At 48.2% G+C, this 23,683-nt stretch overlaps 1 protein-coding gene across 1 annotated transcript in view; it reads left to right on the forward strand.

Moving 5' to 3' along the window:
* The window catches only part of CSMD2 (CUB and Sushi multiple domains 2), a 324,269-nt gene that overhangs the window by 294,408 nt on the left and 6,178 nt on the right, over positions 1 to 23,683 (forward strand). Inside the window, exons 56-67 of the mRNA XM_085306730.1 lie at positions 2,647 to 2,820; positions 5,297 to 5,479; positions 10,461 to 10,637; positions 11,478 to 11,657; positions 12,900 to 13,073; positions 14,505 to 14,678; positions 17,831 to 17,904; positions 19,327 to 19,438; positions 21,561 to 21,740; positions 21,903 to 21,968; positions 22,554 to 22,715; positions 23,325 to 23,437. Coding sequence (XP_085162856.1) covers positions 2,647 to 2,820; positions 5,297 to 5,479; positions 10,461 to 10,637; positions 11,478 to 11,657; positions 12,900 to 13,073; positions 14,505 to 14,678; positions 17,831 to 17,904; positions 19,327 to 19,438; positions 21,561 to 21,740; positions 21,903 to 21,968; positions 22,554 to 22,715; positions 23,325 to 23,437 — 1,769 coding nt within the window. The remainder of the gene's footprint in view (positions 1 to 2,646; positions 2,821 to 5,296; positions 5,480 to 10,460; positions 10,638 to 11,477; positions 11,658 to 12,899; positions 13,074 to 14,504; positions 14,679 to 17,830; positions 17,905 to 19,326; positions 19,439 to 21,560; positions 21,741 to 21,902; positions 21,969 to 22,553; positions 22,716 to 23,324; positions 23,438 to 23,683) is intronic.

The following is a 23,683-nucleotide window of genomic DNA, read 5'->3' on the forward strand; positions in this document are numbered from 1 at the left end:
AATGATCATGTTAAATCTCTGGATCTCRAGCCCTTTGTAGTCACTGGGAATCTTTCTACCTGCTTCACTGGCCTCTGGATCCTGCCCACAGAGGGGAAAACATGTGGTCCACRGAGAGAAATCATGTTAGACGGGGATCGTTTTTCTCTCCAGGGGAAGGCAGCCACCTCGGAGCTTTCCTGGTTGCGTTCGGCTCCGGAAGGTGCGGCGGGTAGGGAAGGGAAGCGCGGCTCCTGCGGCCCCGCGGTCCTCGGAGGCCRCCGGGGCCAGGGGCGCTCAGCCCCGCTGGGCCGTCGCGGAGCTGCCGCGCGCCCACCGCCCGCGCGGCTCGGAGGAGGGAAGCGGCAGGCGCTGCTGAAGCAAACACAGCCGTTGCTCTCTTGCAAGGCAGATGTTAAAAGAAGATTCGCCTCTTGCCTCTTGCTCTGTATTTTTCCTCTGTCTTAAAGTATCGTGGTGCTTTCTGCCATAGGGCTGGCAGAGGGTGTAATTAAGTGTTCTGCAGAGAGCGCGGGGAGGAGGTTTCGCTTAAGGAAGCCGCTGTGGGTCTGGTTTGGAGGTGATGTACCCTGCTGCTGGGAACTCCTCAAAACAGCTGTCCTTGTTCGTAGACTTGGTGACGTGCTGTGGCTCACACATGTGCATCCACACCGGCCAAATACGGCAGCTCTCTTTTTCCTTTTCAGCCTGACAGGGCATAGCTGTACTGCTGCGTGTTGCATGCCCTGAAGTACCTGTTCTTCTGGGTGAAGATGTGCACTTCTGCCCAGGTGCAGGATCTGTGATCCCAGCCCATCAAACTCAAAGACTGAGCTTTAGAAATGGAGTCCTGGACAGATGCATATTTTATTAAGCAGCTATCAGATTTCCGATAGTGCAGCTGAGATAAAACAGCAAAGTTAGAATCTTGCGTTTGCTGTAGAAAGGCGCATTTCCAGGAACATCCAAATTAAAGGCCTGAAGCAGTTTAGGTTTTGGGGGGGGGGTGCGTCTTCCCTGTAAGTTGGCACTAAAGAGCAGAGCAGAGATGATGCCCACAAATCCAAATTTTATCGAAACATTTCAGTGGTCTTTTCTGGAAACAGATATCCTCTCGGAGGAAAAGAAGGTGTTTAGCAGGGTTTAGCATTGAGAGTAAGCACAAAGGAAATGCAGCAGCTAGGACTGAGATAGGTCTACTGGGTTTTGTGCTTGTGTTTCCTTCTTGGAGACTAAAGCGAGCAAGATCTGTTGTTGCCTGGCATAACGAATCTCTCAGGCAGTCGGAAATGAGGATCCTTTAGTCCAGATCAGCTGAGCTGTTCCAAAGCCATGCTTGTTTTTTTTTTTCTTTTGTTATCCTTCCACACCTAGTCATAAGCAGTAGGTTTTGGCACATTTTCCTTTCCTGTTGTTAGCGACATGCCACCTTCTCGTGTTTCCAGCACCCTGCCCAAGCCTTTGGGAACTGACAAGTGATAACTGGATATTAAAGCAGCCCCAGGGACTCCAAGGGAGTAGTTGCCTTTTAAAACCTAGGAGTGTCATATCTCAGGCTCTTTCAGCTGTTCAGCTAATTAAATGTGATCTCCTTTCTTAAAAATGTTGAACATCTGATGACTTGGAGGATTTGTGGGCATTCTGAAAACTTTGGGAAATCAGGTCAGCTTTACAACTGTTTAATCTGGATTCATGGGCTTACTGTTTGAAAAAAAAGTAAGAGTTTTACATGTCTTTGTTCTGTGTGTGCTGAACCTAGGATGTGCCCAGTGCTTTCAGAAATCTGTGTCCCTTTAGAGTGCACATAGCCAGGTACTTAAAATCACAAGGCACTTTCTAAAATATAAGCTGGGAAGTTTAATGCTAGACAATCCTGGCTTGAAAATGTTGTCTAATTAATGTTTTTGAGGAGAGAGTAAAAAAAAGAATTGATATCCTTGAGGGCGGAGGGAGTGATTCAAATAAATAAAGTACACAGGAGCAGAACCTAGCACATCAGAAGAAATAGTCTTCACACAGTGTATGTAAATCCTTTAAAAACCTTAGCACTGGCACAGGCTTTAAGCCTAGCTGTGTCTGCTGGAGTATCAGTTATTAAATTGTTAGTTACAGCGTGAGTTTAAGTAGTAGCTATCAAACCCATTTCTTTTGAAAGCATCCTTGGTTTTAGTCACAGCTCTGTACCAGCGTGTTTCAACGCCCACATGCCCAGACATACGCGTGCTCTCCTTTTTATTGAAACATACTTCATGCATGCCACCTAATGTCAGGATTTGTATTTTTAGAGTCTAGCAGAGGGAGCGAACATACCCATTTTGGGCGCTTTCCTCCAAAACCGCGTGGTGCATGCTCTTTGCACTGCGAATCCTCATCCAAACCTCGTAGCCCCTAGAGCTGTCAGCGAATTTGTCAGCAGCTGCACTGTCTCCACTCTGCTAAGCTAAAATAAACCGATTAATTATTGTTAGCCATGTGGTTTTAGCAGCAATGGTAGGGTGAGCAGTGCTCACAAACTGCCAGATGAATTTCCTGAGCTGCGCGGTGTCATCGGTTATGGGATGGGCCGCGGGGCACGCTCCGGTTAGCGACCACAAACGCCCGGTGCGTTGCTGCCGTACCTGCTGTATCGCTGTCGTGCCCGAAGCCCTGGCTCTTGTCTCTTCGCAGTGGTGTCCTGCGGCCACCCCGGCTCGCCGCCCCACGCCCAGATCTCGGGTGACAAGTACACCGTGGGCTCTGTGGTCCGGTACAGCTGTCTCGGGAAGCGGACGCTGATCGGCAACTCCACTCGCATGTGCCAGCTTGACGGGCGCTGGAGCGGCTCCCTCCCACACTGCTCGGGTGAGCTGGGGCTGGGCGACGGGGGGAAGGAGTGTGGTGCCGCTCAGGTCCTCCACTACCACTTTTTATCATGCAAGGGGGCAGCCTGATGGGCTTCAGCTGAGCTGGAGAAATGTGCAGGCTGCAGAGGGTGAGCTGGGATCATGGAAGGCTCCAGAAATGGCGGTATCTCAGCTGTCCAGTCTTCTGCGTCTTGGGTGATAAGCACTGTCAGAGAGCAAACCACTTGGCTTGCAAGAAGAGGAATAAATCGCTGCAGCAAATGCTTGTGGCAGGAGGGATCCTGCAGTCTGCTGGTTTACAGTTCTCTCCCTGCAGAGACTGTTCAGGCAAAAGTGCCTTAAGCTGAAGCAGGAACTTGCATCTGACCCTCTTTCAAATGCGTTCCAGCAAAGGAAGCACGTGTGCCCCTTCCAAGGGGGATRTAACAGCTGACATTGCTATTACAGCACCACTGCCGTCCCAGACCTGCACGAGGCGGGTGGAAGCTGGTAAAATGGGTTTCCACATCATCAGCACCTCCACTGAGAGCAGTTYGGCAAAAGAACATAGACCCCACTCACACGCTAGAGTAAGAAGGGATCTTACACTGAAAATGTCCTGATCAGCAAAGATGTCTGTGGTGAGATGATCTGGGGTTGGGGGCAGGGGGATACAATGCGACGTACTTGCCAGGCCTTTCTGAAGTCGAGATGCTGGGGTCTCAGCTGATAGCCCGCAGCAGAAGCAAAGATGCTGAATAACTGAGAGGATTTTGTGCAGAGCCCTCCTCATGCCATCCTGCCACTTGTTCCTTGGAGAGCACAGATGCAGATGAAATAAGGAAGTAGCTGGAGCAAAGCGGTTGGGACAGGTGTTAATTTTTAATTATGCCAGTTAGATTTAGCAGCTGCACTTGACCAAGTTTAACCTCTGCTTTAAAAGGGAAAAAGAAATCAGGTGGAGTCGTCCTCACATTTGGAAGGTGTATCTAGAGAGCAGAGTTCTTGATCTGTAGTCATTTGGAAAGGTTTTCTGCTCTAATTCATGCTCTTCCATTGTGTAGTTTTCACTCTCTGTCATGCCATCTTTTTGGGTGGATTTTTTTWAAAAATTCAGTGTTAGTCTGACAAGCTCCAACTGACATATATTACATGGGGTTTTTCTGACTGAATTCCTGGGGGCAGCTTTAGACCAGTTGCATTTGGCAGTCCCTCTCCGATTTGGGGCTGGGTGAGTGCGTGGAGCCTCAAAGCTATATTTTCCAGCCAAGGGTTGGGGAAGGGCTCCTATTTTACACCAAACTCAGGTGGCGCAGTTTCACAAGCAGTGAAGAATGAAGCTTTTAGTCATGTTCCTCTGCTTTACCTGTAGAGCACAAAAATCTAGCCAAGAGCCTGAATCCCCATTGCCTYCTCTAGTACATGCCCTTACTGGGGTCTGGAGTGGGAAGCAGCAAAGGCCCATGTTATCTGCTCTGGCTCTTGCTCAGAGGATGTTCCTCAAGGCCCTTTTTGCAACCTGGAGTGGAGGCTGGGGTGGAACACAGCTGAGATCATCTCCTGCCAAAGGTTTTCTGTTACATGCAGAAGATCCCTATGGTGTGACAGCGGCTTTAGCAAAATGAAACAAAAGACTTTGGAATAAGTCATCATGTGAAAGAAAAAGCTGAGCCTGGAGCATTCTCCCACTCTTTAAAAACAAGTCTTTATCCTAGATAATGAATATGTTCATTATATTCTATATTACACATAACACTGCAAAGGCTGTTCTTGCAGCAAAGCACGGAAGGCCCAGGAGCTGGGGGCTTCATTGCTAGCTGCAGGAGTGAAATAGTCTTTCCTGGCTTGGGGGTGGATGTGTTCACACAGATCATTAGCAGAGAATGCCATGAACAAGCATACACTGTGTGAGCCTGACTCAAGCTGTACAGAGGTGGGCATTTCTCCAACCTGCTCCAGGAAACCCCTGCAAAGCATCTTTTGCAGCTGCTCTTTTCCTTGCATCCCCCAAACTTATAGCCAGCAGCTTGGGGTGCACACAACTTGTACAAGCGCATGTTTCTCAGCTGGATCCCTATTGCTTCTTTGCTCCAAAGSCAACAGTTTCTTGCTCTGCAAAACAAGAGGGCTTGCTGTGGAGGTTTGGAGGCTATCATAATTTCTGCTGGAGGGGGAGACTATGTGACCARTGCTGGCAACCAAACTGCTTGCTGCCAGAGCAGCTGCCACAGAAGGCTGATGGGGTTTCCMTCTTGAGATTCAGAAGTTATGGCTGTATTTTGCAGTTGGTTTACAAACAGTGTGCTTCCATAGTCAGAGGCGTTTCATGTGGAATTTCCCCTCTCTGCTGAAAGCCAGATGGAGAGTTACATTGGTAGTTGGTCATGCGATCCATATCTCTGTGGTGGTCCTCTCAATGCGTATGGTTCATAGGGAAGAGTGGCCAAGCYTCAAGAGTCGCTCACTGTGATGGTATTCTGCTCTCTTCTTAACAGGAGGCAGCCAAGGCGTATGTGGGGACCCGGGGATCCCTTCTCATGGCATTGGGCTGGGAGATGACTTTGATGTGGACGGCATGGTCCGGTTCAGCTGTGAGCCAGGTTACACGCTCAGAGGTTCATCTGAGAGGATCTGCCAAGCGAACGGCTCCTGGAGTGGCACACAACCAGAATGTGAAGGTATTTTTCCAACTCTGCATCCTCTCCTGAGTCCTGCCAAGGCTGCCATGGATATCCCCAGAACACCAGGGCAGGGAAGGCTCAGAGCCAGGCCATCCTCTCTGCTTTGGTTTCCAGGGCTAGTCTGGTGCACTGGTACACTCTTGTTCCAGCGTATCCTCCAAATCTGCCGTGCATATTAGGGAGCCCCAATTCTCTACTTCCCAAACATCTGCACGTTACATTTCACAGGAGGGGTTTTCAGTGCTAAGGGACAAACCTCACCTTCTTCTGTGCCTGGCTCTGCTCTGCCACACAAGGTGCACCTGGATGGTGTAAGGGATGTCAAGTCGTTCAGGTTCATGCCAATATCTGGACGGAACCACAGAGCGGGAAGAGCTTCTGGTCTTCACTTCCATTTGTCCCCAGAGTATTGTGCCACGCAGTCTCTTGACCTACAGCACATGTCCAGCTAGATGATCAGAAATGGCCCCTTTTGGCTGCAGTTCTCTAGGTCCATTAACATTGACTAATTAATTGTTGCTGTGTAGAGGTAATGCACCAGAATGAGAAATTTCCACAGCCTCAAACCTCCCTTAAAGCTGGAACTGGCACACACAATAGTTACTTACATCGAGCAGAAATGCAAAATGCAAATTAAAATCCAGTAAGTATTTTTTTGTATTAAGAACCAACAAAAATACCCAAAGACCCTTATTTTTCTGTTTGAAGGAATCAAGTAAGACCCTGTAATCTAACCTAATAAACCCCCCACCAGATTTTCTGAGCTGCACTGCTCACTGCAACTGGTTTATAAAAGTGTTTAAAAATCAATTGGGGAAGGAACAAAAGCCCGAAACGAGACAGGAAACCAAATGCAAGGAGACCTGGGCAAGTGCTTCTCTCCAGCTGATTTGAAAGCCAAAAGCTCAGAGAGAGTTTGTAAATGAATTGGAAATTTATTCCAAATTGATGGAGCTCTTGATTGAAAAGACACTGAATCATATTATTAATACACTCAARTCTTAGTTTTTTTCTTTCTATGTTTTTCTTTTGGTAGAAAGGCTCTGTTCATTAATCTCAGGATAAATAACCATCAGATTCCAGAGGTACCGAAATAGAGATCCTCGGCAGATTTTTTTTTTCCTTCGTACTTTATGAATAATAATATTATGCCTATAATGTAGTCATTTAATGTTAAGTGCTGACTGGCCAATATAGGGGAGTAATTTGCAGTGATGAGCAGTGTGCTGCGTCCCTGCCCTTTGTATTCGTAGCAAGTCGCACGCGCTCCAAGGCGTTCTTATGCCTGCTTTGAGTGCAGTCACATTCAACTCTTTGGAACAGGTATTTAGAGCGGGAGGAGAGGAGGGATTAATTTAGGGGGTAAATTCAGGGCAAATGAGAATGAGGGCTGATTGCCCAGGCAGGTGCAGCGCAGGGCAGCCGGCGTGCCGCAGTCCTGCACCGCGGCGTCTGCAGCTGCTCCGGGCTCCCGCGCTGGGCGCTGCAGCCGCACCGGGCTCCTGCCCCCGCTCCGGCCCGTGCCCTGCTTGTTGTCCCCGTCCTGCGGCCCCCGCGGGCTCCTCGCTGCAGACCTGCACCCCCTGCGAGCTGCCTGGGAGGCTTGCGGGAGCYGGGCAGCTTTATACACCTCAGCTCTGAACCCTGGTACTTTTTTACCCGCTGAAATATTTTCAKGAAGACTAAAGGAGTAGGGAGGCAGGAGGAAATCATAATTGATTTTTTTTTTCAGTGTGTGCAAATGAGTTGAAATTAAATTAATTCCAGGGACTCCTTCTGGGACTCCCCCATCCTGATTTTACCAAGGAGGTGGCAGGGCTGGCTCTTGGGTTTAAGCTGCTTTTTGCCTTCGCTCTGCGTAGTTAGGTGGATTGTGGGTTACAGGTTAAATTAAACAGCATGGAAATTACCAGCCCCGGAGCAAAGGCTTTGAGACTGCGACGGCTCTCAGCTGTGTCGCGGTGCAGCAGTGGGTTCTGCCTGATGTGTCAGATGCCGTTAGGAGTGTTTCAGCAGCCGGTCAGATGGCAGCAAAGCCRAAAAGAGGGATCGTGTGCTGTAAAGATTAGGTCAGGGGACGGGGACAGGCAGAGGACGCTTTATTCACTTGCCGCCTCGAGCATAGGCAGACGCGCGCTTGTGCTCCGTCTTACTGCAAAATGTGCAGGAAAGCAAAGCAAAGCGAGGGGGAGTTGTGATAAGCTTTTCAGGAAAAGGATGCATGGATCGGAATCAAACGTTAATTATTGCAGAGCTCTGCAGCACTAACGTGCTTTGCTGTGTTTTCAATAGCAGAGGCCACATCGTAGCGTCGAGGAGAAGCTTSCCCGCTCCCCCAGCAGCGATGGCGCCCAGCGGACAGCTCGGGCTGCGAGCGGAAGCCAGAGCGGACGCGAAACTGCCCCGCTGGCCCGTCTCGCGGGCGGCCCCTGCGCGCACGCGCAGCAGGCAGCCTCGAAAGCCGGGCTGGCTCGCGCGCCGGGGCAGCGCGGCGGACGGCGCTCGCCGCGGCCGCTCGCCGTGCTCTGCATCTCGCCGCTTAGGAGCCGTCCGTGTTTGATAGCTGCGAACGCAGGGATTAGCGGGCGGCGGAGGGGGTGAGGCAGGACGCCCTCGGCTTCGCGGCAGGCTTGAGGAGGCGATGAAGTGTTGAAAGGAGCTCACAGCTCTCAGGTTAGGGCAACTAGCTGAGTTTTCAGGAGGGTTCAGGAGCACATTTTCAAGTGTTTGGTTCCCGCTGTGCCATTTCCCATTAGAGTTTCAGAGGAACGCGGAGCCTGACGCACGGAGTTCTCCTCGTCCCGCTTCTCGGCCTGAAGCTGCCTGGAAAACCCTGTTCTGCGGGAACGTCTTCGAGGCCACGCGTGCGCGCGTGGTGTCCCGCCGCTGATCCCCGTGGTTTGTGCAGCCGCAGGGTGGAGATGTGGCAGTGGCACGGTGTGGGGTCTCTCGTGGCCCACGCTGTGCTCTGGGGTCTCCGGCGTGGGGGCCGTGTGYGGAGCAGGGCAAAGGCTCGGAGGCTCCGGGTGCCGGGCGTCAGGCCTCCCGCGGCCCGGCCGGAGCCGAGCGCCCACGAGCCGCTCTCGCCGCCTTGGGCGGTCCTTGCTGCAGCCGAGTCAGAGCTGTTCTGTCGTGTCCGTCATTTCAGCTGAGGCTCATCTCCCAAAATACTTCACTGGCAAAGGTGCAGCAGCTCCAAGAATCCCCATCTGATGCAGTTGATTTTCAGGTTATTTTCTTGAATTTTGAATTCAATTTAAAGGTTGAGTTTGGGATTCTTAAGGAGTTTCAAGTGGATACAATTATGGGACATCCAGGGTCTTTTTGATTTATTCTCTATTCAAAAAACCAGTGCCAAAACCAGTTTTCTTTGGGGATTTCATTCAGTTTATATCTCTCACTGAAGACAAGGGGAATTATTTACCCAATTATTGTTCACTTGCTTGATTGGATTCTAATTATATTTAAATTATGACTTTTGAAGTTTAAACCTTTCATCCTTAGTTTGCAGCCTATTTATATCTAGACCATACGGATTGCAGCTGATGCACGCTGCARTCAAACCATTTTCATGAGCCTCCTGATGTTCATGGAAGCAGTATTTTGGGTCATCTGTGTGTGTTTGTCCACGTGTGTACGTGGAGGAGGTTAGACAGGAGGGAATAGCTGATGTATGAACAGGGTAGTGAAACAGTAATTTAGAGCCTTTTCTGAGTTGATAGAATCTGATTTTTGTCCCRGCATCTCTTGGAAATGACACCTTGTATCACAGAGACATTGACTGCATGAGAAATCTGTAACTASGGAGCACCTCGAATGATTTTAGTGCCATGCAGAGTTTCTGTGCACACGGTCCAGAATGATTATTAGTTTCTTCTTCTCAAACAGATATGCCTCCAGCAGGCTCGTATGTTAGCAGGCTGTCAGCAGACCGCGCGGCAAGGAAGAGGAAGGCTTGTGTCCCTGCATTGGTGGCCTGTGCACATTGCTTTCCTGCTGTGACTTAAAGTTGCAGGCAATGTTGTGTTGTGCATGTGTGCTGGGGARGATAACAGTCCCAAACCAAGGGTCGGACACCAGTGTATGCACAGCAATGCTTTTGCATGGACAGTAGCACGTTGCTGGGGAGAGCTGGGAGTAAGGGATTTCYTTGTCACGGGAGCATGTGGTGTCAGCCTTTCCTTGATTCATGTGATTTTCTTTCATGTCCTGTAATTTCAGAGTAAACAAGGGCTGGATGCGATTATTGCACGTGCTTATTTTTTCATGACAGGGCTTCACACACCACCATTCAGTTTGATGCCCTTTTATTGCTGTGGTGCTGAGGTAGCATAGACATAAAACTTGGACACTGACAAACCTGTAATTGAGTTCCCCCAGCGCTCTCCCTCCTCCTGAAGCATAACTGGATGGAGCAGGGCAGCGAGCAGCGCTGTYGTGGCAGGGGAGCAGGCTCCCTTCTGCTCTGCTTCCTCTCATGTCTGCAAAGCTGTTGGCTTCCTGCACAAACAAGAGGCAAAGCTGGTGCACGCGGGTGCAACTGCCTGAACGCCTTGAAGATGGAGGAACAGCAAGCTTGGATCTCCTGCTTTATAAAGATGTAGGGACAGACCTGAAGCTGAGGGCTGGTGTGTGCGTTGCTAGCTCAGATGTCGCTGTCTGGACCTGAGCAACTTCAGGATCAAGTAAAGTGTCTTGAGGCCCTGTCAGCTTCCCTAATGCCTAAGGTTAATGCCTAAGTTACTGATCAGGTTGCTGCAACTTCCCAGCTGAAGTCTGCAAGTGGATCTGCAGCAGGTGGACATGGAACTGGTTCTTCCTCCAGCCAGGACCTTTGACMTAGCAAATTTTCCACCAAAATAGCCTGTCCTATCTGATTTGATGGAGTGGGYTTGCAGCTAAGCTTACTACTGTTGAGAATAGTGAACTCTCAGACAAAAACCTTATTTTTAATCAACTTTGCCTTTTTGCTTTCTAGTTATATCCTGTGGAAACCCAGGAACCCCCAGCAATGCAAGAGTTATATTTAACGACGGCTTGGTTTTCTCCAGTTCCATTATCTATCAGTGCCGGGAAGGCTATTACTCCACCGGGGTGCTGAGCAGGCACTGCACTGTGAACGGGACGTGGACCGGGAGCACCCCGGAGTGCACAGGTGGGCACGGGGATGGGCTCCTGGAAGCTGRGCCGAACAGTGCTGCCAGGCTCTGGGGACAGCTTGTCAGTGCGTGGCTGGTGGCTTGGTGTGGCTGTGAACACACCAGTGCRCTGCGCTGAGAAACTCAGCTAAACTGTCTTGTGTCAGGGGAAAGCACGCAGCCTGCAATCTCTATGAGTACCTAATGGAAAACTCTTGCTTTGGATTTGTTTTTTTCTCCGGTCGAGTGAAGGGCTCGCTCTGATCAGTTCCATGAGTAGTGTCAGCCATCCTGGAGGTGCTCTCCTGGGCTGCTTCTGAACATGAGCGTTCCTGCCTGTCGGCATGCTGGCAGCTGGAACGTGCRTGGGTCCAGACAGGCTTCAGAGGCCCTCCAGGAATGTGCTGCATTTCTTTACGGCTCAGACCCACCACTGCCTCCATCAGCAATGTGCGTGACAGCAAACATGTTCTTACATAAGAGGTGGTAACTAGGCTAAGGGGAGGAGGAGCTGCCGTGTGCCAACTGTTCCAGACGTAGCCCAGATTTGACCCAAGTTTTCTTTAATGTTTAATGTATGTTAATGTTTCTTCTTGCAAGGTTTTAATGTGCCATTAATATCCCTGTTCCYTCCCCTGGATAGGAGAAAAGTTTTCTCTGCGTACTGCAGCCCAGTCTGCTCCAGCTAGCCCAGCTCTTCAACCGCTCTGTGCTAAACACTCCTTTTTCTGCAATTAGTGCATTATATCCTGCTCTGAAAAACACTCAGGACCATCAGGTGTTTGAGTTATTGCAGCTCCATGAGTATGAGACAAGGGATGGTCAGCCAGAAATGCTTATTTATTTTCCTTTGGCAGTGATCAACTGTGGTGACCCTGGTGTGCCAGCCAACGGCATTAGACTGGGCAGTGACTTTACCTACAATAAAACAGTGGTGTTCCAGTGCACGCCAGGATATATGATGGAGTCGGACAGGGCCTCCTCTCTAGCTTGTACAAAAGACCGAACCTGGAATGGCACCAAACCTGCCTGCAAGGGTAAGACTRGTTGCTATAAATATCTGAGGATATAAGTTTTACAGGGCACAAACTTTTTGTAACTTGAGACAGGGAAATAGGCTGTTAAGAGAAACTACTGCATAGTGCCTGGAGCCCACCTGTGAGTTTGGCAGTCCTATCATTCAATCTATACCCTGTGTTTATGGCACTTAGGCAATTTTTTCAACATAGCATGAACACCTTGCCATCTTTAGGTGTATCAATCATCACAACATGCCTGGGAGGGAGAGAGTTGCTATTATCCCTACAGTAGAAAAGGAAAAGTGAAGCATAGAGAGCTAAGTGACTTACTCTTCACAARAACTCAGATCAGACTTAAATGAAGCACATTGATTTGTAGGCACACGCTTCTTCAGCGTTACCTAGAAGTCTGAAAAATGTTTCTTCGAACTCCTTTCATTATTTCTTCATTCTGAGATTGCTTCTAGAGTTCAAAGAGAGGAAAGAGAAATAMTAGAGCAGTTGCGGAACAGACTGGATCTTTTCTGCCAGTGTTTTACTCACCTACTAAGTGTAGATAAGGCTTATAGCAGAAGCTGTGTACTTCACCTTTTGCAGTCTGGAAAATTTGTGTGTCAGGATGGTGATATAAATGCAGACCATGTAGAAACTTCCAAATATACTCCAATTCCCTCAGAGGCTGTAAAGAACAATTCTTATACTACTCCTTTTTCATTCTCACCGCTGAGCTAGTGTTGCAGGAATAATACAGAACGTGGCCAGGTCTCATTCGAAGGCCAGACTAATTTGCATGGGCTTAGTATCTTTCTCAGTGCTCCCCTGAGCTAGAAGGCAAAGCACTGCAAAAATGTCATATTAAAACACCCCAGAGTAGACGAAATACAGACTAGTTGTTGATTTGACTACTAATCTGAAACTCAGCCAGGTTGTCCAAAATCCGGGAATCTTTCAGGGAATCCGTGATGAGTTTTCACACTAAGTCAGGTTGAGTTCTTAACTTCGGTTGCAAATGGACACAGACTCAGAAATCTGACTAGGAGATTTGAGATTTAGTTAACTCCAAACTTAAAAGTAAAATCCTAGGGTTTACAACTACATACACAGCTGGAAARGTTTTCACAGACCCTCTGCTAGCCCAGTTCTGGGAGGTACTCTCTGAGAGTAGAATTTAACTTCAGTCCTACGTGAATTTCCTTGTTAACGGAAATTACTATGCTGAGAAGTTGTGAGAGCTGAATTATGTTTTTGTTTTCCACTCAGCTATCATGTGTAAATCCCCGCAAGCCATACCCAAYGGGAAGGTTGTGGGTTCAGATTTCAGCTGGGGTGCCAGCGTGAGCTACGCGTGTTTAGAAGGATATCAGCTCTCCCTGTCCGCCATCCTCACCTGCGAAGGCAATGGGACTTGGACTGGAGAAATCCCACAGTGCTTTCGTGAGTAGACAGCCATGTAGATGTTAGCATACATATGGAGCATGGGACTATGCTCAAAACCTAGTTGTTTAGTGTCTTCGCTCCCCCATCTCTGGTCCACCCGTAACTGATTTTAGTGTCGCCTCTGCCATGGCTGACAGTTCTGCAGACACATAGGATTCTCTACTCATCATAGAGGGTGCAGATGGGCTTTCATAGGAGAACCTGTTTCTCTCCAACTTCATGCATTATATGCAGATTCATCTCACCTCAGTGAGCCRCCTGACTTTGCTCCCTCTCCGCCAGTGGAGCTGCATATTTCCAGAAAGCAGTGTGGCCCTACTTAGATCCTTTCGAAGGATCTCTCTCCTTCTAACTGCCTTCAGAGTTCAAGGAAGTTCTCCCAACAGTTATGGGACCACCACTCAACATGCATGAAGTTAAATATCCAGTTGCCAAGTTTCCTGCCTGTAAGCCCTTAGGAAGCCTTGGATTAACTGAAGTCGGTGGAAATCTTGCATGCTAGGAGAAATAATGAAGATGCTCAGAATGACTGTGGCCAAAAGTCTGAGTGTTTTCCTCCTCTCTGACACCAGGCAGATTGCTGGGTGCCTTTCTTGGCTGTCCCTGTGACAAGGAGGCAGTAATGGCCCTTGGAGGTAGMAAAGGGGAAGCAAAGTCAGTCACTCCATATCTTCTTATGTAGAAGCAAGGTCAGGTTTGCAGAGTCTCTGCACTATGCATGTCCTCTGTGCACCAGACATCTTAAAAGCTGTGGCCCCTTGTCTGGGTGGCTCCCTAGTGATTGAAGACTTCTGAAATCAGCGCTCTTGAATCTACCAAGGGCCTTAGAAGAAACATGTGGAGAAGGGTGCTCTCTTATTGCAGCAGAAGGGATGTTTTAGTTAGGGATGTTTTGTGAGGGCAGAGCTTTGGCTGGGTGGAAATCTGTATGCTTGATATAATAGCTAATACAAAAATTTAGTTAAATGTCTCATAACGATAAAGCCAAATGTGAGTTTCTTTTCTTGGCTGAATGGCTGGCAGCTGCACAATAGCCATTTTCGTATTAAATCATACAGAGCCCTGACTGTGTTCCTTGCACCTTTTCCTAGATCTTATGTAATTAGTGGGCTGTGTAACACAGAACATAGCAATTTGACATTGTGCAATTAGAGGTACATTTTAAAGCTAAGCATACTGTTATTAAAAAAAAAAAAAAAAAAAAGATGAGGGAGAAAGTGGAAGTTAATTAACAGCAATTGACAAAAAGGCAGAATTGCAAGGAAGGAGCCAGCAAAACCTGCCAGTAGTAATTTCCTAGGCGTTCATAGAGTTTGATAGCAAGGAGTAGTCAGGTTTGGGCCATTAATAGACCCACCTTTAGCTTATTCACATTGTTTGCACTTGAGGTGGCCTATTGTAATTGCCTGGTCTCTTTGCCTGTTCCAGCTGTGTTCTGCGGTGATCCTGGGATACCAGCTCAAGGCAGGAGGGAAGACAGAGGCTTCACGTACCGCTCTTCTGTCTCGTTCTCCTGCCTTGCCCCACTAGTGCTGGTGGGATCAGCCCGGCGGTTCTGTCAGTCCGACGGGACGTGGAGTGGGACCCAGCCCAGCTGCATAGGTAAGAGGAAACATCTGTCTTGCAACTACAGGCAAAGAGCTCAGAGTTGTCACTTTGCTTTTCCCTTTCTAGCAAATGTGTTTTTCTGTCCTGTGTTTGCAGAAGTTAGYGCTTTATGTTTCTGTGAAAATGGGAGCATTTCTTTTTCATATAGGATGATGCTTTTGGTTTTTCCTGACAGCATTAGCAGGTGCTAAGCTCCCCCCTCCTTTCTCTTAGAGTTTGCTGCTTAGATTCAGCACCTGTCCCTCTCATTCTTGCCCGTGCCACCAGTGGTGGTCAGTGTATCAGTCATCCRTCTGAGGAAGACAACTTCATTCCCGTAACAGGTTGCTGTTTAGCATAGCTGTTCTGTTCCCAGAAACTTGAGCAAAATAAAGATCTACCTAAAAGGTGCATGTGGGAGCTTGTATGTTCTCTGCTGCGTTGGAATTATATCCAGAATAGCAGAATAGCAGCTCCCAGAAGTATCAAGGTGCTGTACACAGATTGCTGTATACAAATTCCTTTACCTTTCTGTGGTGTTGGGATTTAGACTTAACATTTCCACACATTCCTCATGTGCCCATTTTCTGGGGCTTCYAAAATCCTTTGAAATCCCGGGATGGTCTATAATCATAATTAGTCACAGCATTCTCAGCCAATTTAAAACTCCAGCTACAGCCTTGAACTCCAGGGCTCCTGTGGTGATAAATTGCACAGGCTATGTGCTGTTTGTCTTAACCATCTACATGAACASTACTGTCACCATGTTATCTGGGTATCTGGGGCAGAAACAGATTTTGGACTGTACTCTGCTGTTTTCAGTCATTCTGACTTGCTAGCTACATCTTAAATGCACCACCAGTTACATGAATGTTAAAATGCTTATGGCTAGCTCTTCTATCTTCCTCTTGATTTCACCACAAGCTTCATGCATACACAGAGTTGGGAGCTCCCCTGTACTCTTGTCAATGTTGGCTTTAAATGCTAGAATTGGGATTTTCTTTCATGCTTCATCATTTTTTCACGGATTCTTATCCAGGATCCTGCCATAAATACATAGGGCACACCCACTCTACAGCAGTGTACAAAACTGCAGTGTGACTGAACACGGCAAACGGTTGTTCATGCTGCTGCTGAAATGTGCTTCGAATTTGTCTCCCCAACACAAATCACGGAAAGGGACAAGATTTGTACATCTAGAAAACCTTGGCCTGAAACACCCGTTTCCAGTATGGGCAGGCAAAGCCGAAGTGTTGTATTTATTCAGCTCTCACCCATTTTTGAGGCGTGTCAGATAGCCAGCGCCATCAGACCCCCCAAATACAGCCAGRAGACCTGGGCTGTCTGCGCGTCACCCTGCACAATCCATCACCTTCCACCTCATCCATCGGATGAGGCCCTTTATTTATTTATTTTAGACACTGTGATTTATCTGGGGGCTTCCATGGAAACTCCATCAGTGATAAATGACAAAAGCACAGCAGAGCTGAATGACAGAAAATGAATTAGTTTGCGTGGTGCAGTGCCCAATCGGCTGCATTTGGTGTTCGCCCCGGGTCCTTGGAGCTGTGGTGAGTCACTGAACAAGGAACACCAAGAAGTGCATAATGCAAAGTGTGAAGAGGCTGATTTGTCAGGTCTTAAGGAATAAAAACATAAAAATACAAGCTGTTAGATWGAGAAGTCAGGCTGCATTTTCCTGTAGCGGCAACGAGAAGTGACAGGCTGCTCCTCTTCTCACTTTGAGTTGAATTGCAAAAACTTTCCTTAAAGAGTTTTCTTCTCTTTCACAACCACATTAACTGGAATATTTAAAGTAAAGTATGGAGAGGGACTTGCTGTGGGAGAAATGATCCTTTTCACAGCAATTTTGAGTGTATCAAGGAGAAAAAAGGCTGGGAGTCCGGGCTGGACTCCCATCTGGCTTTACTGAGATACTGCAGTGCTCCAGCTCCCTGCAAACCTGGCTGCCACTCTTGCTGGCCAGGGCACTTGAGCATCGTTGCAGATGGTACTGCATGTTATTTCAATGATACTGCAGGTCCTGAGATCRCGTGGGGCAGGTGACCTGCTTCTGCTCAGTGCAGAGCGTTGTATATAGCACCCGTGGTTTTTGCAATCGCCTCATCTCCCTCTTGCACACTCTTGAGAAAAACTCAAGATCTTGGAACTGCACTGCTGAAAGAGTGTGTCAGTATATTATTGCCTTTGGGGAACTCAGCACCCAGGTCTCCAGCTGGTCTCAGCTCCATGGAGAAGGAYCTTTTCAGCTTTCCTCTGACCTTTTGAGCTAGTGCTCAGACGGTGCTGATGCTCTAAGCCAAGCTGTTCCCATGGCAGACGTGGCAGGGCTGGTCCAGGCACTGGATAATAATCACAGTCAAGTGGGCCGGGTCAGGTGGAAGATGTTTCTCGGAGGCTGCTGCAGCTGCCTCTCAGGTGGGGGACTTTTAGTTTCCTTTGCTCAGTGCGGGATGCTAATGTAAATGCGATGCATCTCTGTCCTAATTTTGTCAATTCCCTGCTACTATCTACACATTTGAAAAAAAAAAGAAAGTGATAGATGCTAGAAGAGTAGCAACAGGTATTCCTGCTGAATTGAGCGTATTCATCTTCTGATAGATTGAGACCGGATGAGGCGTAAAGAGAGATTATGTATCTGAGATATGTTAGCGTTTCCAGCCCCCATCTATCACCACAAAATAGCAAGGTTGCTGGGTGAGTGAGTGACGGCAGAGTAAAGCCCAGAGGGCCGAACGCGCTGCCCAGGCCCGAGAGAGGCCAAGGTCGACGCAGCCCTTGCTGGTGCAGGAGGAGCAGCCGGGGCAGAGGAGGGCACAGCGCCAGTGAGCCACAAGCCTTGCTCCTGGTATATAGAATGGGGAAGGGAAGAGAAATATCCCTGACACGAGATTTATGTCTGATGTTTTCTCCTGAGTGATAGAGTGCCTCTGGTTAGGTTGTGTTGGAACAGTCAGGGACTTAAGAAACAAAAATATCCATGTATTTTTCCCTGTTGCTATGTTATACGCTTCTGCAGCAAATACTGCTGTCTTGTTGCAGAGGTGCAGCATGGGCTTCCATGCGGAGAGCAAGGGAAAGCAGAGCTCTGACGTGTCTTCCACAAACGCTCCTTTAAAACACTGTGTCTGCTCTTTCCGTTTAAGACCCCAGCCTGACGACGTGCGCAGACCCCGGCGTGCCTCTCTTCGGGATGCAGAACAGCTCGCAGGGCTACCAGGTACCGGCCCGGCAGCCCAGGGTGCGCTGGCTGCGCCGCGGTGCTTGCTGCGGTTAGCCCTGCCCGAGCCCTTACCTGGGTTAACGCGCCCTCCTGCGAGGAGGGCGTCATGGCGTGCTCCGTTAGACCCTGAAGTGCATTTGTACTGGATTAGCTAGCTATGCATTATTTATGATATTAATTACAGTGCTAATTAATAGTTATTAGTGTAATTAGTATTCACATTGGAGACCTAATTTCCATTCGTTTTCAGACTAAATCTGTAGGTGGTTTTACTAATCTCAGCTYCCATACAGTCAGAAAGCAATGAAATGGAGAGAAAAAAACCGAAGCAATTCCCCGGCGCCTTGCACCTGTGGCGCCGGCGGCCGGCCTCGCGGCTGCCCCTGCGCGTGCGGCCGTGGGAGAGGCTGCGCCACCGGCGTGCTGCACTCGCGGCAGCTACTCCTGTCAGAGAGGAGCTTTTCACTTTTGCTGCTAATTAGCTGTCTTAATCTTGGGKTTTAGTGAATTAATTCTAGGATTTAATTAATGCAAAGACACTCTTAAGCCTGGCTTTTGTGAGGCTTGCCAGTTTGAGCGCTGCACACGGTGGCGGAGGCCTCTCAGGTGCTCACGCCGGGAATGGGGTGATGGTCGGAGGAGCGCTGCGGGGAAATCCTGCCTTCGGTGCGGTACGGYGGGACCCCAGCCGCCCACGAGGGTCTCCGGGAGCCAGTGTGGGACAAAACCTGACTGCAGGGCCCGCGAGAAGGTGGCACCGCGCACGCGGTGTGGCCTCGCCGAGGAGGATGGACAAGATGCCCCACGCCCTCCTTGGTGTTTTTATTTTCAGCATATTCTGTTTTTAAAGCATAAACCGGTTAAATAATGTGGGTCAAAGCCAAACAGCATCACAGTGCCAACCTATTTGAAGCAGAAAGTGAGACTGACAAATTCACCTTCATTATCTTACTGAAACAAAATGCAAAAAGTAAACAATCTTCAGAAAGTAAATATACCTCAAAAATGTTGAAAAGTCAGTTGCCAGTTTTTGTGATCCTTTTCACCATTCACAGTCCAAATTGGCATTTACAGTATGAGTGAAGGATGTTTGGTTTTACTGGGCTTTTTTGAATATCCCTTCTGCCAAAAATTTCAGCCGTTTCCAAACATCACCTGTGTCTGATGCTAACCTGGCTGTACTTATATGACGTAAAAGCCTTGCCTGTCCTGGAAGGAAGCAGCTCTCTGCACAGTTAACAGGCAGCAGTTTTCCAAGGGCTCTGAAAGCTTTCCTGGTAGTAGACAGGCAGAGTGATGAGCACAGAAAGCAGATAACTCACGTTTTCAGTATATAGAAGAGGAAGAGCTATACGTATTTTACTATAAGCATGGGTGAATTATATTACACTGGAAGGTTCGACGTTTTGTCTCCTGCAGGTGGGAAGCATCATTCTTTTCAAGTGTCAGAAAGGCTACCTGCTCCAGGGGTCGACCACCAGGACCTGCCTCCCCAACCTGACGTGGAGCGGCGTGCAGCCGGACTGCGTCCGTAAGTGGGGGGAGAAGCCTGGCGGAGGACAGCGCGTGCCTTTGGCCGTGCTGTTGCCTTGTTTTGCTGTTGCTGTGCTGTTGTATGGCTGGCCGCTCTTCGGTGGTGACAGTTTTGTGAGAGGGCTCTCAGAGACCATATCCTTGAAGAAARGAGGGATCACACAATCAGTCGACCAGACCATACCAGCAGCTAGGTTTGATTTCAGACGGATTTTTTACTTGTCCTCTCCTTAGAGAGCCACATTGAGATGACCCTTTGTTTTGTGTTTCTGAAACCGTGCTTGATGGCAAAGATGTGAGCTTGCAGTCCAGGGGCTGAGGTTAACATTTAGCCAGAAGGCCTCCCCAGCAGAGGGATGTTTCTCCTGGTCTTTAATAACTTGTTGCTCTTTCTTTCAACCTGTCCATCATCTTCTCCCTGTTCTAGCAAAAGGAATTCAATGTATTTAAGTTGTAATATCCATCGTAGCCTCTGTGTCATCTTATCATAAGAATTAAAATGCTTCTCCCTCTCCCTTGTGAGATGGCTTACTGGTGAGATGTATTTTGGTTAGCAAACCCTGTCGGTCCAGCTGCTGCGAGCAGCCCAAGGCAGGATCCAGCCTTTAACRTTTCTTAGCAGCAGCATTGAGGATTGGGGACAGCTGCAGAGGAAGGCAGCTACCCCCTCTGCTTGTCATGGTAACGCATGCATGACTCCAGCTCACAACCTTGTCTTTCTCTCTGCTGAACCGGAAGACTGCAGGGATGAAGAAACAGCTGTGGATTTAAGTGGGGTTTTGCTTCTGTTGCTAGGTGCATTGAAAGAGAAGATGTGTTTTTGGCTTACTCATGCTAGCAAGAGTGACTGAGTTTTTGGTTTTAGGTTTTCTGTAAAGCTTCCTCTATCTGCAGCATGGAAGGGCAGAATTAGATGCAGTTGCTGCTAATGCAGCACTGAACCATCATCTCGTGACTAGGGCTGCAGGCTTGGAGCTGGGATGGTGAGATACTGCTTTATGACTGTGCAAGTTGAGGTTAGTCTCTCAGCCTTTCTGGGTTTTATATTTCATCCTCTGTAAAATGAGGATGTAGATAATACCTCATGAAGGCTGCTGAGGATTTGCTTTCATTCATGAGCATTTTGAGAGCTACAGAAAAGGGAAATTTACAGTGTGGGTGAAAGAGCTTCCTGGCTATCTATGATTTATTAGCTTTGTGTTGTAACTTCTCAAGGAAAACGGTGGCACATTTACAGCGGGACCTGACAGAGCAGGGCATACACATGCTCTCTCTGGCGACGGGGAGCTGGACAAGCTGATCTTAGATTTCTGCGGGCCAAATCCCGAAAGCTAGGGAGCAGTTATAGGAATTTATGACTGTTGCACACTTCCAAGGACTTACTCTGTGATCCTATTGACAGCCAGGTGCAAATCATTAGTAAGCACCCATCCGGTGAAGAGAGGCTTTAAAAAAAAGCAGATGCGTCCTCACCCCTACTTGGCTTGCTGACTTAACCTGCCGGACCATGATGTGCTGCAAAGGTAGCTCAACGCAGCTTTGCCCGTGGGCAGCTTTCTGCCTGGGGCACAGTGGTGGGGTCAAGGTTAAGAGGAGGGTAGCTACTCAGTATCTTTTTCTGGTCTTTCCAAGCACAGTTACAAAGGAAAGCATTAAAAACAGAGGGTTTTTCCTCACTTGGAGGCAGCTGTAACAATTTGACCACAAGAAGTTCAGGTTTCTGCTCAGCTTCAGGAGAGTGAATGGAATTTTCTTCTCTAACGTGTCAGGCACAAGATCTTCATCATCATTCAGTTATGAGGGTTTTTTTTCTTTAAAGGTGGGAGATAACAGAGCACGATTTTCGGTTCATGGAAGCTAGAACTGAATGAGGGATCCCCTGAGAGCTTTAGGCAGAAAGAGCAATCTAGCCAGCAAAACGAGGGAAACGATCTCATTAATTCATCCGTCTGGGAAAAATCCAAGCATGGCAGGGTCTCTCTCAATGATCAGAGAAAGCTTTTGCTGAAAAAGCTCTTCGAAGTGAATTCTGGCCCTGCTGGCATCATTGCTGTCATTCTTCTGCCTTTCTGCCTCTACACGGACGGTGTCTCTCATCTCCGTTTTTCTTGTTCTTTCAGCTCATCACTGTAAACAGCCAGAGACCCCCTCCCACGCCAACGTCGGTGCTCTGGATTTGCCGTCTCTGGGCTACACCTTGATCTATTCCTGCCAGAGTGGCTTCTACCTCACAGGAGGCTCTGAGCATCGAACCTGCAAAGCAGATGGCAGCTGGACAGGGAAGCCACCCATTTGCCTTGGTAAAAGCTCTGAGCACCGTAATCCCGGTCTGGCCAACCTGTATTTCCTATATTGACAAGCCTCTATAGGCTTTCCTATATTGGCACTACCACAGGAGAAACATCTCAGCAGTGTTAGACGCCACAATATTAATCAGTTATGGGTTTGTCCTTCTCTTGCAGCGGATGTCCGGCCTAGCGGGAGGCCRGTGGGCACTGCGCGGGACCCGCCGCTCGCCAAGGTGTCAGGTAGCGTCTCAGGGATTTCCATCCGGAGGGAGCTGTAGGATGATATCTTAGACCTGCCCCATGGGGCAGCAACCAGTGCAGTCCCCTCCTGCCCTGCCGCAGCATCAGGGCACACAGAAACCTGATTGCTCCCAGCAGATCTGAAAACTGTCAGGCAAAAGTAGCCTGTTGGTTCATGCTCCACCGGAGAACAGGCAGGGACCTTGAGGGAGCCGGGCAYCGAGGTCCACTGGCCTCCCCAGGGCACCCCTGAAACTCCACGGTGCTTTAGATTAGAGCCTTTTTGAAACTTTTCTTTAAAATCTTTTCCTAAGAACCTATTTTTGGTTTTTGTTTGTTTTTAAAACTTTGAAGCTTTTTTTTTGTCAAAACAACAAAATTGATGTCATCAGCTTGTTTATTCTCCTCTCWTTCCCTTTTGTACTCACTGATGAAAAAGCAGAAAGAGTGGGTGGGATCTGAGATATTTAAATACATATTTGTGAATAGAGGAAGAAAGAAATCTGTTCTGTTTTGATTCCTGAAAAATAAAAATAAATGGCAATGCTCTTGTTTCTTTCCATGCCCAATTGCTGTGATTTCTAGTGCCTGCAGATGTGTTYGCAAGGAATTCCCTTTGGAAAGGCTCCTATGAGTACATGGGGAAAAAGCAGCCTGCAATGCTGTCTGTCACTAGCTTCGACCCTGCCACCGGTAAAGTCAATGCCACGTTGATAGACCACAGCGGTGTGGAGCTCCAGCTGTCTGGTAAGGCTCCGACACCTGTGGTTTCTGGGGAATTACACTCACAGTGTTGTCACATCRTTCACGTTTGATAAGCAGCATCACAAAGCAAAGGATACCATGCTGTTATCTGAATTATGTTGATTGCTTGACAGAACCACCCAGTTTTGAAGTCTCTGAATACACCAAAATGAATAGAATCATGTACCTGGATTTGCTTTGCACCTGGAAACAGCTCCGGGTAGTCCACAGTCTGTTCCCTTTATGCCGGAGTGGCAGACTTGTAGCTAAATACAAACAAGATTAAATGGCATGAGCACCCTTGTCCCTGTGCTCTGTGGAGCACCATGCTGTTACCAATCCAGGAGCATAAGCAAAACATTAACAACTGAGTCTCTTCCCATGTGCAAAATATCTTTAATATCCAGTGTTGGGTGTAGGGGAGATGCACCATAGGGTTGTGTTTTTGTGGTCCGTTCCCTGGTACTTCCCAGTGGTAGGTTTACAGAAGTTGTTGCCCACTCYAAGAAGATAGGCTGTTCTCTCTGTTCTCTCAGGTAGAAGTTAATTACTTCAAAACCTTCTTTTCTGGTGCGTGTGTGATCTAATGATTAAAAATTGCATATTTTCCAGGCATTTACAAGAAGGAAGATGTGCACCTACTTCTCCAGGTTTATCAGATAACAGGGCCAGTGGAGATCTTTGTCAACAAGTTCAAAAATGATAAATGGGCGCTAGATGGTCACGTAAGTACGCRGGCACATCGTACACAAAGTAGCTAGTAGCAATATTAGGCTGTTATCCTCCAGTGACCTGCTGGCCTGCAGGGTATGGGGGCAGTCTTCCAGCACACAAGGTAACATTGCCTGAGCAGTCAGCTCTTCCCCGCGAGGCTGTGTGTTTTCCAGTTGTCCTGTGTTTTTAAATCTGTAAGTTTTCCAGTTAGCACTAAAGGAGGAACCAACATGACTAATTCAATTTTAGCATTTTAT

This window comes from Rhea americana, unplaced genomic scaffold (assembly GCF_003343005.1).
Source record: "Rhea americana isolate MKP2758 unplaced genomic scaffold, rheAme1 scaffold_246, whole genome shotgun sequence".
NCBI classification, from domain to species: Eukaryota; Metazoa; Chordata; class Aves; order Rheiformes; family Rheidae; genus Rhea; species Rhea americana.